Genomic DNA, 12,581 nt, shown 5'->3' on the forward strand with positions numbered 1-12,581 from the left:
AAGATTGCATTACTCGTTTTCGAATTTAGGGGGATGTTTTCTTTTGTTTTGTTTTTTGTTGTTTTGCAACAGTCTCATACTTAGCTTAAGCTGGCCTAGAACTCACTACAAAGCTCACAGTGGCCTCAAACTTGTAGAATCTACCTTTATCAGCCTCCCCAATCTTAAAATTACAAGCACAAACTACTATACCTGATTTTTTTTTTTTTTAAAAAAAATTGTATCTTATTCTGATAAGGATCTCAGTCCCATTGTAACAAAACCATACCTGTCTCTGGAAAAAAAAGGCTCTGTAGGACATATGAAGATCTCAAAAGAAATGAAGTGACACAGGCAAAAGCCTCAGCTCTGCCATCAGCTGATAGGTAACATGAAATCACAGACCACTGAGGACCACGGCAATAAAGAAGCATGGTTGCACACTCACAGAAGAGCTGGGAGGCTTGGGATTCTGAAGGAGCCTGCAGGCCGTCCTCTGTGGTTCCACCTACTTTGTAGCCCAAGATCAGGCCACACAGCAGAAATGCCTCACACAGAAATAATAGCTATGGCTCCTCCTTCTAAAATCTAGAATTTATTTACTAGTCTTTAGGGAAGATATGTAACTGCTCACACACATACACCTGATGCCACACCAAGCTGATAGGAAGGCACAGGCCTATGGCCATGGCAGCTCTGGCATAGCTGCTACGACCCTGTTTCTAAGGTTACTTCTGACACATCTTCCTGTATAGTGCCAGTGCCAACTGTTCTCAGGCCACACAAGAATTCAACACCACCTGGCCCCAAACACTGGAGGACCTGGGTCTTTCACCTTTCAGTAACACAATCCCTAACTTGAGCAATGATGACTCTGGGCCAGAGGTAAGGAAAAGCTAACAGTGACCAAGCACATCCACTTCAAACTACTGCAGGATTAAGCAGAACCTACACAGCAGTTATGAGCCTGCACTGCACCAGAAAGAGGCAGGAAAGAACTCAGCAGGCCTCCCACTCTGCAGCAGGCCTCCCACTCTGCAGCAGGCCTCCCACTCTGCAGCAGGCCTCCCACTCTGCAGGATCACTGCTATGTACCTGAGAGGTTTATCGTCCCTCACCTCTTTTCAGTACTGCACATGGATAATATAACCTTTTTCCTCAAAGACTTTGTTCTCAAGGAAGGACATAGAAGATTCCTAGAGTTATTCCTGTTATTAGTTTCACAATGACATTCATAATTGTTTTTGTTATTAAAACTAGATGAAAGGTGCCAGCCAAATGGCTGACTGGAGTTTGATCCCTGGAAGCCAGATGGTGAAAGGAGAAAACGAACTCCTGAAAGTTATCTTTTGACCCTTTGTGTGTAATATGGGGCATGTGTATGTCCACATGCAAACACATAAACACATACACCTGCATAATAAATAAATGTTTTAAGATATATAAAAGAGCTGGATATGGTGACATATACTGGTAATTCACAACTCAGGAAGTGGAGGCAGGAATGTAAGTACTTCAAGACTTCAAGGTTATCCTTAGCTACATATGGGGCTAGCCAGGGCTAAATGAAGCCTGTCAAAACCAAAACCACCACATACACAAAAGTGAGGCATGGTAAAACATGTTAAAGGCTGAGACAGAAGGACTGTAAGTTTACAACTAACTTGGCCCACACAATGACACCTGTCTCAAAGCACAAAAAAACCAAACCCCAGCACACACACTACCTACCTAAGCTCCTCCCTCCAGGGGTCAGCCCAGCACTGTAACTGCAGCAAACTCACGAATGCTCTGGGAAGCACTCTGTCAGATATCAGATTACACAAAAACCACACCAGTAACACAAGCAATTCAACATGCTACAGGACACTATGAAAGAAGAGCTTCCCTGATGGACAGGGATTTTTTTTTTCAGGGGGGCCACATGGGTCTGAAAAAAGGTCATTCCTGAGAGAAACAGCGTTAAGAGGAGAAAAGGGTGAAGTGAGTAAAGAAAGATGGTTAAATATCAGTGCTCTTACCTGGTAGTATAGGGAGGCTGTCCCAGGGTCTGACGGGTACGGTGAAGGATACTGAGACTGGTAGGCATCATACAGGGGTCTATAATAGTAGTAGGATGCCAAATCTTGAGGTGCTGGGCCAAAAGTATTGGGAAGCGGTGGGTGTAGCCACGGCTGCTCTGACCGCACAGCTGCCTGGCTGGAATTTGTAGATGTAACTGATGCACTGGAAGACTGCGGTGGCTGAGGCAGCAGCTGGCCTGTGTTGATTGGAGCTGGACTTGCTGGTGGCTGGGCCAAGCTTTCAGACTGTCCCTGTGTGGGTGGGCTATCTGGATTTGAAGGCTCTGGACATGCTGCTTCGGGCACTTGTTGGGGAGAATTCTGTGGCCGGGGAGGCACCAGCTCTGGCTGGGCTCTTTCTAGTTTATACTGGTCCTGAGCATCTTTTGTTACCTGCTGGTAGAAATGATCCTGATTATGCAGCCCAGGCCCAGATTGTTTGGGATGGTTGACAAGAGGCTGCTGAGAAGCTGGGCCATCTGAATGAGATGGGCTATACATTCTCACAGGATTTTCCAAAGTTCTATTTAATGTGAAGTCTAGGGCGCCAACAGCTTCTTCCTGGTTACTAGAGTGATCTGCCTTATTACTATTAGGTACCAAAGTACTGTTTGCAGGTGGAACTAACATCACACTTGTATTTCCAGCAGGGCTATTAACAAACTCAGAAGGAACCTTTTCTGCATTAGGATGCTGACTTTGAGGAATTTGAGGGGGTAGCTGTTGAACCAACCAACTGGCAGGCTGGCTAGCAATCATTTCAGAAGACCCAGAACTTCGAGGGGCACAACTCTGGGTGATACTGCTAGGCAAAGATGAGCCAGTGACAGCACTGGTTGGAATTCCAGACAAAGCAGCATGTTCTTCCGAATCACCACTGAGAGCCCGGCTGTTGCTCACCATGGCTTTCTCCCCCACCACAGCATCTCCCCAGGACTGATTCTTCTCATTAGGATTCAGTAAGGACACAGAAAAATTAATGGGCTGAGCCAAATTATAGCTTTGATCAGGCTGGGCAATCACGACAGGTTGATTGTGCAAAGATTCAGTGGGTGGTGAGGACAGCAAACTCGCATAACCAGAACTTGCCTGCAATGGAAGGGCCTCCTCTTCTCCTACCTCAGGAGGGTTCTCAAGGTTCTCAGAGGCACCAGGAGGGTCTTGGTTCTGCAAAGGTGGCACAGACCCTTGTTTCCATGACTGCTGTCCAGACATTCCCTTTTCTGGATGATGAACAACCTCTGAAGGTTTTGGTTTTACAGGAACATAAAGTGCAGGGGCAGCAGGGGCTAGAAGGACATTGCCACCAAAATCTGGCAGCTCATTTTGTGCCCACAGAGTTGTTGCTGGGCTCTCACACTTCTGTGCCCTGGCTGAGGGCCTCTTATCAGGCACTGGGCGCACAGCATCCAAGGGTGGCCCTGCTGTGTGTGAAACCAGTTGCCCTGCCTCTCCAGAGGTGCTAAGAGGCAAAGGGCAGGCCTGAGGTGTACATAGGGTCTCCATGTTGTCTGGTGGCTGTTCCAGGTTTCCTGGGATGGCATCAGGTGGTATAACAGCTGCTCTGCGCTTCTTCTGGCAGTTCCGGGTCCCTCTCACTTCAACTACCATGTTGGCACGATCTGCTTCAACTGGTTTCACTCCAACCAAATGGGATCTCACTGGCTCAAAAGAACTGTTTGCACTTGTTTGGAATACTCCTGTAGGTTTTGGGGGGCTTGGGGTTGAAGGCTGGGACAGACTGCTGCAGTAATTTTGGCTCCCAATCACCTCATCTGTTTCACCTCCAACAGGAGAAGAATCAATTTGCTTAAAAAAACTCCCTGAAGTATCATCTTCAAGTTTTCCAACTTCTTGTTGAATGAATGTGCCCACCAATTCTTGGGGTCTGGCTGACCCAGGAGGACTTCTGTGGCTATGGCTGCTGTAGCTGGATGACACACTGTCAGGTCGTGTAGGGTGCAGTGGTATATCAGGGGCCTCAAGATTTAGCCCCCCACCTCTGGCAAGGCCCATAGTAACAGGCCTGGAGGCAGCTGGCCCAGGAAGAGGTCCATATCGGATCTGATCACTCAGGGAAAAGGGATCCACATTCAGGGTCTCACGTGGCAAAACTTCTTGATTCTGAACAAATTCTAAGTTCTCAACATTCTCACACTGTGGTCCACTAGCACAGTGGGTCCCAGCACCCGGAATATCACCCCACGTATCATTAGCAGGAGTCGTAGTGGTCTGCTTCTCAAGACAGATGCCCACAGACTGAGAGAAATAAGGCTGCACATCTCCTTCCTGAGCAGTCTCGCTGCTAGGCCCTTTAAGAAAGGCCTGGTAGACACCACCAGCTCCAGGAGGTGGTGGATGGCCCAGTCTAGAGGGAGAAGAGAAGCTATCCAAGTCCAATCTGTCATCAAGGCCTGTTTTTTCAGATGAGAGATTTTCCTCATTCTCTGTCTCCTCCCCTTGAAAAAACATTGAGAGAGCTCCAGAGGCTGCTTCTTGCAGGGCATGGTTAGTTGCAGCCACAGGGGGATGGTGCACCTGGTTTTCAGGGCTATTTTCCTGAGTGAAGGGATTCACATGGGCAGGATCTAGCAGATGCTCTTTATTCACTCCTGGATTCTGCCTGAACTCTGGGCTTGCCCACATATTCCCAACTCTAGAATTCTGCTCAAAAGTGTGTTTAGAGGGGAAGCTACTCAAAGGGTGATTTTTACTTTGCTGGTGGACTATCTCATTCCCTTCACCACTGGCCAAGGATACTGGAGTAAACGTTTGTGGGACATGAGACTCATGGCCAGGTCCCTGGTGTAGACTAGATGGAGAGGGAAAATGGGGCAAGCTGGCAGCCTGGGGCCCCATGTTCTGAACAGGTCTCTCCAGGCAGGGCGAGTGATGCTGACTGGAGGGCTGAGGGCCTCCTTGTAAAGGCCCCCACTGACCTGGCATCTGTGGCTGAGGGAAGAAAGGCAATGCTGCGTGGGCCACAGCACCATCATGTGGGGCGTGCCTATTCATGGGTTGGCCAGGCCCAGAACCACTGTCATTCAGATGGCCCCCGTGAGGTTGCTCAGGACCCACTCCTGGAATGTAGTGAGGTGGATGTGGCAGCATCTGAACTTCAGGTCCTGAACTGGAGTCAACCTCAGCATTCCTGCTCACTTCCAGCCCAGACAGTGAAGAAGGGGTAGATGCAGGAGGAAATAGACTGGGATCTGCTCTAGGCTGTGACAAAGTTCCTGACAGAGGCTCATGCAGTCCTGTGGAGCTATCCCCAGCATTTGTGGGAGGCATAGGCAAACCAGGCCACTGAGAAAAAACAGAGGGGGCTGGGCCAGGCAAATTGGGCAGGCTGCTTTTGGATGAACTTCCCACTGGTGTGTTTTGAAGAGTCTGTCTATTAAAAGCAAACGGATCCGTTACTGGCTGCAATGGGTGTGTTATGGGAGCCACTGGTGCATTATTACTGGCTGAAGGGCTGTTGGCCCAGAACATGCTCCGAGGATTCCCAGCTGGGGGTGGTCCAGCCACACCAGATGGGACTGCCTGAGGTGGTGGCTGCATGTTCGAGTCCTTTGCAGAAGGAGATGCTGCTTATAAAGGAGGCAGGGTAGAGCTTTTCTTTAATTTGTGCTAAAAGAGAAAACAGAAGAACATGAGGCCTATATAGACTCACAGTCCTGGCTACAGTCAATACAACTATGAAAATAAAAAGACTAAATGTGATTTCAAATCATTTAAATACCAAAGACTCCATCTCTCCACATTGTCAGGGACAAGAAAACCGCATTGCCAGTCTGACAGACTACCAGCTGTTCCTTAGTCCTTGACACTTCTTTAAGCCACCACTACCACATCCAGAAAGAGCCAACTCCACTGTTAAGGAAAAACACACATAATTGTGCTTTTTGTAATATTAATTTTAAGTCTAGAAGAATTTATACTTCCTAAACGCAGTTATGAAGTTACTAAATGTATTTACCCCACCAAGTGAAATGTTTAGGGTAGTCCTCTGAGAACAGCGGAACAAAGTTGCCTCTGACCACTTAAGTTGTAACAAGGCTGCAACTAAAAATCCCAAGGAAATTTACACTTTTACTGGTCTCACACTTCCAACAGAGAGATGCCAACAAACCCTCAGGCGGTAGTGTGAGATAGGACAAGATCCTCACCAGTGTTTTTTGTTTTTGAACAAGACACAATTCAAGTGTGACACCTTAAAAGTCCTTTTCTTTGTGTCAGTCCTTCTTCCTGGCACCACCCTCAAGAAGAAATTTATTTAGCTAATCCACAAAAAAATAAAGCAAAGGCAGTTTAATTCACAGATGTACACTTTGTTCTTGGATATCTTTCTGATACTCAGATTAAAAAACAAACCACTGATATATGTATTTTAAGTAAAGCAATTTACAAAAGGTCTCTAATCCCTACCTAAATGTTAGTTCTATTAATCTATTAACTCAGTTCCATTACTGTCCACATACACTCCTTCCTATGTCAACAGAGGACCCTATCAACTGACTAGCACCTGACTATGGACTACAATGGAACTTCAATTAGAGGCTATGCCAAGAATTCATTAGGCTCTAACTTGTCATTTTACATAGTAAAGAACATTGCAGCTTCACTTTATATGAACCAAAAGTGGAAGGAGAATTGCCACCTCTATTTATCTGACCAGCTGGAGAGCCACCATAGACATAACAACATGGATCTGGACCTGGCCTGAACACACAGACTTTCATGTTCCTCCTGAAACCTGGCTGGCAAGCATAAAAGGCAGCTGAGGCTGTCCTTCAGCTTAACAATTTCAAACACATCAAACAATTAAAAACAAACAAACAAGCAAAAAACTAAACTAAAATATAATGCAAAATTCAGGGCTGATGCATCAAGTGTCAATAGGCTGGGTATCCATTGGGCAGCTCAGGTCAACTATCTCTGCAGCTAGTTCACAGAATGGGAGAACATGATCTTTTTTTGCTCAAGTGTCTTCCAAGTTCACTATTAAGATTTTAGCTATCTTTCAAGGGCCCAATCCCTAATGCTGCCTACCAGAATCTAAATTGCCTAAATTTATACTTTTTTGTTTGTAGAAATTTGAAATTATTTTCTCAATTTAATGGTATAAGGGCTGTTTTATGAGCTAACACTACAACCTACAAAGACCCACAGCTCCTATGCAGATGGCTTTTCCATAATATGCCTGTTTCAGGTGAAACAATCTTGCAATGTGAATATTATTCTTTTAATCTTCTTTACTTACCGACAGAAAGATAATGAACTGCCTATCACTTACCTCAGGATTATAGACACTTTTATTCTGTTCAGCCAGCTACCTACTTTTCAAAAAAGCACATGTTTCAAAGAGACCTACTAATCTCAGATGCATTATTCTTGAACCTAGCTCTACCTCATATCTACATACATACTTACACAAGACAATTTAAGTATGACTCTGTGCGACTGAGGTATTTAAAACATCCCCTGATCCTTTCACTGCCAAACTTAACAGCTGTAAACTGTAGAACACTGGGATACCCAAGAACATTAGTGAGCTCCACTGGCCAACAATCTCCCCTATGGATAGACAAGATAAACACCTAGATCAGATAGACAAGATAAACACCTCTCTTCTAAGTCAAAATCTGAACCAGAACCCTTTAAATGTTGAAGGCAGCACTTGCAGAAGAGAAAGTGCTATATATACACTATGTGAGGAAGACACACAGGAAACAAGGACATTCATATTTGCTTATAAAAGCAAGATGGTATACCAAAATCTGCACAGTATCTCAGAAAATTCCAAGGTCAATCTGGAGATTTATTCAGGAATAATGAATCACAAGAAGAACAATCTCTACTTTGTCTCTTATCTGCAAGACTTGAGCGCTGAAACCCGAGGAAGTACAAAAAGTGGACAAAAAGTTTAAGGAGGCTGCATTGTGCTGCAACTTGCAAAAGGACATGCAGAAACAGTAATTTGTGAATCTGCTGTTTCTTACTGCCATTTAGAATGGGAAATGCCTCTAGTCAACACATTTGAGATCTTTCCTTCAGTGCACAACCATTCTACATGCCACTTAAAAACCTGTGTAGGCACAACAGCCAGAGTTATCCACAGGGCGCTCCACGTCCAGGCCGACATTTTTCTATACCTTGGTAAAAAACAAATTACGACCTCCCTTGAGACATCCTGCTCCGCCGGCCAAGAGATTACAAATAAATGCTGCTACTCCCTGTTTCAAATGAAAATGTGTCCCATGATCACCAGCTCTGCTGAGGAAGTCTTCGAGCCAACGAGAATCAAACATCTTCAGAACCCAGCAAAAGTCAAGCTTGGCAATTTCCTGCACCTTCCTTCGTTTTAAATAAGTTGCAGGTTTCCTCTGAAGCGTCACAGACTGTCCATGCTAACACACCTTTCCCAGCGGCCGACCAGTTCCCAAGCCCCAGACCAGGTATGTCTCCCGTCAGGTCTGGGAATCACGAGCCCCTTAGACAACCCACCAAGGCGACACGGCCTGTAACCTGTCCGGTGTCTCAGCACCAGGCGGCCCGGTACTGTCGTTCTCCCCAGACCTGACTGTGTCTCTTTAAATGCGCTCGCCACTCCGGGCTAGGCCCGATGCTCACTGAGCATGCCTGGCCTCCGCAGCCTCGCCCGCCCGCGGGCCTCTACCGTGCTCCATACACTCAGCCCTCACCCGCTCAGCTGCGGTTGGCTTCTCAGGCGCCGCGAACTGAAACCCAGCCGGCGACGGCGGCGGCAGTAGGGGGAACTAGCGCGTTCCCAGCAGCAGCCGCAGCCATCTTGGCACATCCGGCTCCAGGTGCCGCCGCCGACGTGTCCGAAGGAGACGTCAGCGCGCGCCCCGCCCCTTAATCGCCCCTCCTCTTGCTTCGTCCAGTCTTTCGCTGCCTCACCCACTGCCCCGCCCCCACGCCCGGCCCTCTTGGTCGCACGAGTCTTCCGCGCAGCAATCATGCCACGCCCCCGTGGCTCCGCCCCCTCCCCGTCCTGTTTTTCCACTGCTTCATCCCTTTGGTCCCGCCCCCAGGAGCTGCCCCGCCCATCCTCCTAGAGCCTTTCGTCAAGTCCCTTTTGACTCCGCCCTTCGTTTGTCTCCAGTCTTTCACCGCCCCATCTCTTCGTCCCACCCATAGGCCCGCCCCCTTACGTCAGTCACAGCGACACCCCGCGGCCCCGCCCTCACCCACTTGCTGAGCCAGGAGCGCGGGCCCCGCCTCCTCACGTCGCCCTGGTTACGCCGGTTCAGTCCTCCTGCTCTAGGATTTGACCGGATCGGATTCTTCAATCCAGATCCCCAGGGAGAAGCAGTCTTGAAAAACCAAAGCCAGAAGTTCCGCTGAGTCCAGAGCCCCAGGGGGCCCTCTCGCCTACCCCCTCCCCATTTTTCCGTTGGATTCTCTTGGATGCCGGTGGGGCGACTACGCGTGCGCCACCCTGCTCGAGTAGCTAGGCGGTCGTCTTCTGCGGGCTGAACACGCGCGTGCGCAGAGCTGCATCCGTTGCTTGGTTACGGCTTTCGGCTGCAGTTTGCCGGGTGCAGTTAGCGAGGCTAAGCAGATAACCTTTCCTGGTGCTAGCGGGAACTCTCACACCCCCACCTCCCAACCCCCTCCAACTTTTGCTAGAAGATAGGAGTCAGAGCCCGGGGTCAGGTTCTTTAATCTCCATTACGACTCCTCCCGGCAGGGCGCGGAGCGCTGGACTTAGACCAGGGATGCCAGCAGGTCAGGCTTCCGTCTGTCTCCTGAAAAGGTGGGTGCTGTCATCGGGGAAATGACGGGGCCTGGCTCCCTCACTTGTACTCCAGAGAGCATGAAGGTCATGGCGCCTGGTCAGTGGCGAACCCAGAGTCAGGGAAGGAGGGAGTGTGGTGGAGCTGGCCAGCGCTCAGCCACGCAAGCAGAGCCGGGAGAGCTGAGGGCCAGCTTCATATCCTCTGACGTGGCACTGTGGGTCACTCTGTAAAGCTAACATTTATTTGTCTTTAGAGAGTCAGGTTTCCAAACTCTTTCTACACAGAGCACATGGTAGACTCAGCTTTAAGTCCCTAAGAGAAGCAGCAACCCTAACCCTAGGATGGCTAGACCTATATAGTAGGAAGGCCTTGTCTAAAATAAATAAATAAATAAATAAATAAATAAATAAATAGTAAAATGCAAGGTCTCCACTCTCAGGCCCCAAGGGTAGAGATGTTAAAGGGACAGCTGTGCTGGCTCCCATCTCTGTCCCTAAGGTAGGGACAGGACTCATTTCCTGCTTTACTCTGGGTGGCATCGTGCAGCCAAGCTAACCTGGCCTCTGAGTGACAGACACTCCAGTTTTAGGCTCAGTTGCCCTGCTCTGTTGACTGAAGCCTCTCTGGGCATCATGAGAGCCACTGAGTAGTTTGAGTACTGGAATGGGGTACTTTAATGTATATGCAAAAGCAACAGGCACCAAACTGGGACTGCCTGAGGCAGGCAGGGCACATGGTGACACCTGTGTTTATGGGTGCCCCCACCATTACTAGGGATACTTCTGGTTATGACCCCTCCTCTTTGCCTGGGGACTCTTCACTTATTTGGAAGTTGGGCACAGCATCTCCAGCTCCCTGGAGTCCTCTGTGGTCAGCATCTGGTACAAAGCTGTTATAGCTAGGCTGCACTACAGAGCACACAGGACTCCCATGCATGAAGGCTGTGTCTGAACTCCCTGTGCTTTCTGACACTGTGACCAGCACTTGGTAACCATGTATTCTTTGCAGCTCTACCCAGTCAGCCTCTCCCAGTGGCTGCACTGTCTGGCGTGGCAGCCCCTGGGCGGTTTCATAAAGCTGTTTCACACTGAGCTGGACTGTGAACATAAAGCACACCAGATAGGTAAGAATTCATAGTGACTCATTGATGAGTGTTTATTGAGTGTTGAGTGTTCTGAGAGTATTGGATTGAATAAAACTTTTTATTAAACATGATGTTTTTTCTTTAATGTAACTAGGAAGTATAAAATTCCACATGTAGCTAGCAATACATTCCTCCCAGACAGTGCTAGCCTAAATGCTGTGTACTTGACATCCCTACTCTAGGGCTTGTAGCCTCCTTGAGTCAGGAGGCCACATGGTGGGGTCTCCTTTCTGACACTGAGGAGCCAGGGGCAGGCCTCAGAGGTAGCAGTGTTGGTGAAGAGATGGCATCTCTCGGCCTCAAGTCTCTGTCCCTCATACCTGCTAGGTGTAGTTCCAGCCTCAGGCGTTCCTGATGGTCTGTGCCTGCTCTGGTTTTGGCACTCTGCTCAGCCCCCGACAAACCCTCAGCATGGACACAGAACCTGAAGAGAAGAAAGGGTCAGCTTCCAGGAGCCAAGGCTCCCTGAGTAGCCCCAGCCAAAAGCATGTTAGGGCCACAGGGATAGAAAAGCTGATGGAGGGAGGGAGGCTTCCTAAAGGATAAGGAGGTGATGGGCTGAGGAAGACTGGGAAGAAGCAGAGACAGCTTGGACTTAGAATTGTATGCCATTTGTTTCCTGGCCCTATAGTATGTACGAGTGTGCCACCCAGACTGGCTCCCATGTGGCCAAGGTGAGTGGAGATCCTTTCTTGAAGCTTAAGGCCAAACCCCTGAGAGCAATGGTAGGCAGCATGAAAGAAGCCTCAGGCCAGTCTCACTTTATCATGTGCCTGTAGTACAAGGCTAGTTTGCAGATGGCGCTCTATACCAGGCAGGTACACCTTGGCAGCCCTGCTTTCCACCTAAAGTGTCTTAGGCCCCTGAGTACTCACTGTGGGTATGAGTGAGGGCTGACCTGTGGACCGAAGGTGCCAATCAGAGAAGCCCTGGCACTTATTCCCTTCTTGGGCTGCTGAGAATGGGACTTGCAGTCCTTCCTCCCCATAGGAGTAGACACACCTTTGGGTGCCCCCAGCTGCTAAAGCACAGATAAATGGCTTGAGCATTTTGTTGGGTGGTCCAACTGTACCGTAAGATTCTAGAAGGTAGAGATTCAAGGGTACTAAACACCTGCATTTCCTCACCCATGAAAAGAGATGGTAATCCTAACCTGTCCTAGACTTTCCTGAAGGCTTCTGGAACTGTCATGGCTAACAGAGGCTCAGAATCCACAGTAGGCCACTCCCTTCCAGGTATTCTAAGTGTTAGCTGCACTACTGTCGGCTTCCTGGCCTGTGGCTTCACTCTCATGTCTCCAGAGTTCTGCATTCAGCTAGGATTATTGTGTGTCTCAGGAGACATTTTTAGATCACAGAGCCACCCTAGAGGGTGACAAGCAGATAGTACGGATGAAGTAGAAAACACTAGGCAGATGTTGACATCACACTAACCCAGGGGTTCAGACAGTGCAGGAAGGCCTCTCAGCTGTGCTGGGGCCCTAGGAAGAGGAGGGAACCTCTTTCCCAGCACACACAAAGATGATGTAGAGCCCCTGCTGTACTCCAGGCATAGCTAGCTGGAACTGGGACAGAGGCCCAGTTGGGAATTAGGCCACCCCTCTGTCATGGCAGCTATCAACACTAGAAA

At 48.6% G+C, this 12,581-nt stretch overlaps 1 protein-coding gene and 1 long non-coding RNA gene across 8 annotated transcripts in view; both read right to left on the bottom strand.

The window, feature by feature from the left end:
• The window catches only part of Sec16a (SEC16 homolog A, endoplasmic reticulum export factor), a 36,684-nt gene extending 27,134 nt beyond the window's left edge, over positions 1-9,550 (bottom strand). For 3 of the 7 annotated variants that reach the window (XM_031369417.1, XM_031369416.1, XM_031369413.1), the window contains exons 1-2: positions 8,747-9,198; positions 2,001-5,672 (exon numbers count right to left, since the gene is read on the bottom strand). In XM_031369417.1, coding sequence (XP_031225277.1) covers positions 2,001-5,603 — 3,603 coding nt within the window. In that variant the 5' untranslated portion in view covers positions 5,604-5,672; positions 8,747-9,198. Of the gene's footprint in view, positions 1-2,000; positions 5,673-8,746; positions 9,201-9,256 lie in introns of those variants that run through there. The other 4 variants (XM_031369419.1, XM_031369414.1, XM_031369415.1 and 1 more) reach the window with 4 other exon arrangements.
• A 1,388-nt stretch (positions 9,551-10,938) lies between these two features.
• On the bottom strand, positions 10,939-12,311 carry LOC116089857. The gene is made up of 3 exons (XR_004118488.1): positions 12,080-12,311; positions 11,828-11,970; positions 10,939-11,376 (listed from the first exon to the last, which is right to left on the bottom strand). It is a non-coding gene; the product is annotated as an uncharacterized LOC116089857 (long non-coding RNA).
• Between the last annotated feature and the right edge of the window lie 270 nt (positions 12,312-12,581).

The sequence above is a fragment of the Mastomys coucha genome, unplaced genomic scaffold, assembly GCF_008632895.1.
Source record: "Mastomys coucha isolate ucsf_1 unplaced genomic scaffold, UCSF_Mcou_1 pScaffold15, whole genome shotgun sequence".
NCBI lineage: Eukaryota > Metazoa > Chordata > Mammalia > Rodentia > Muridae > Mastomys > Mastomys coucha.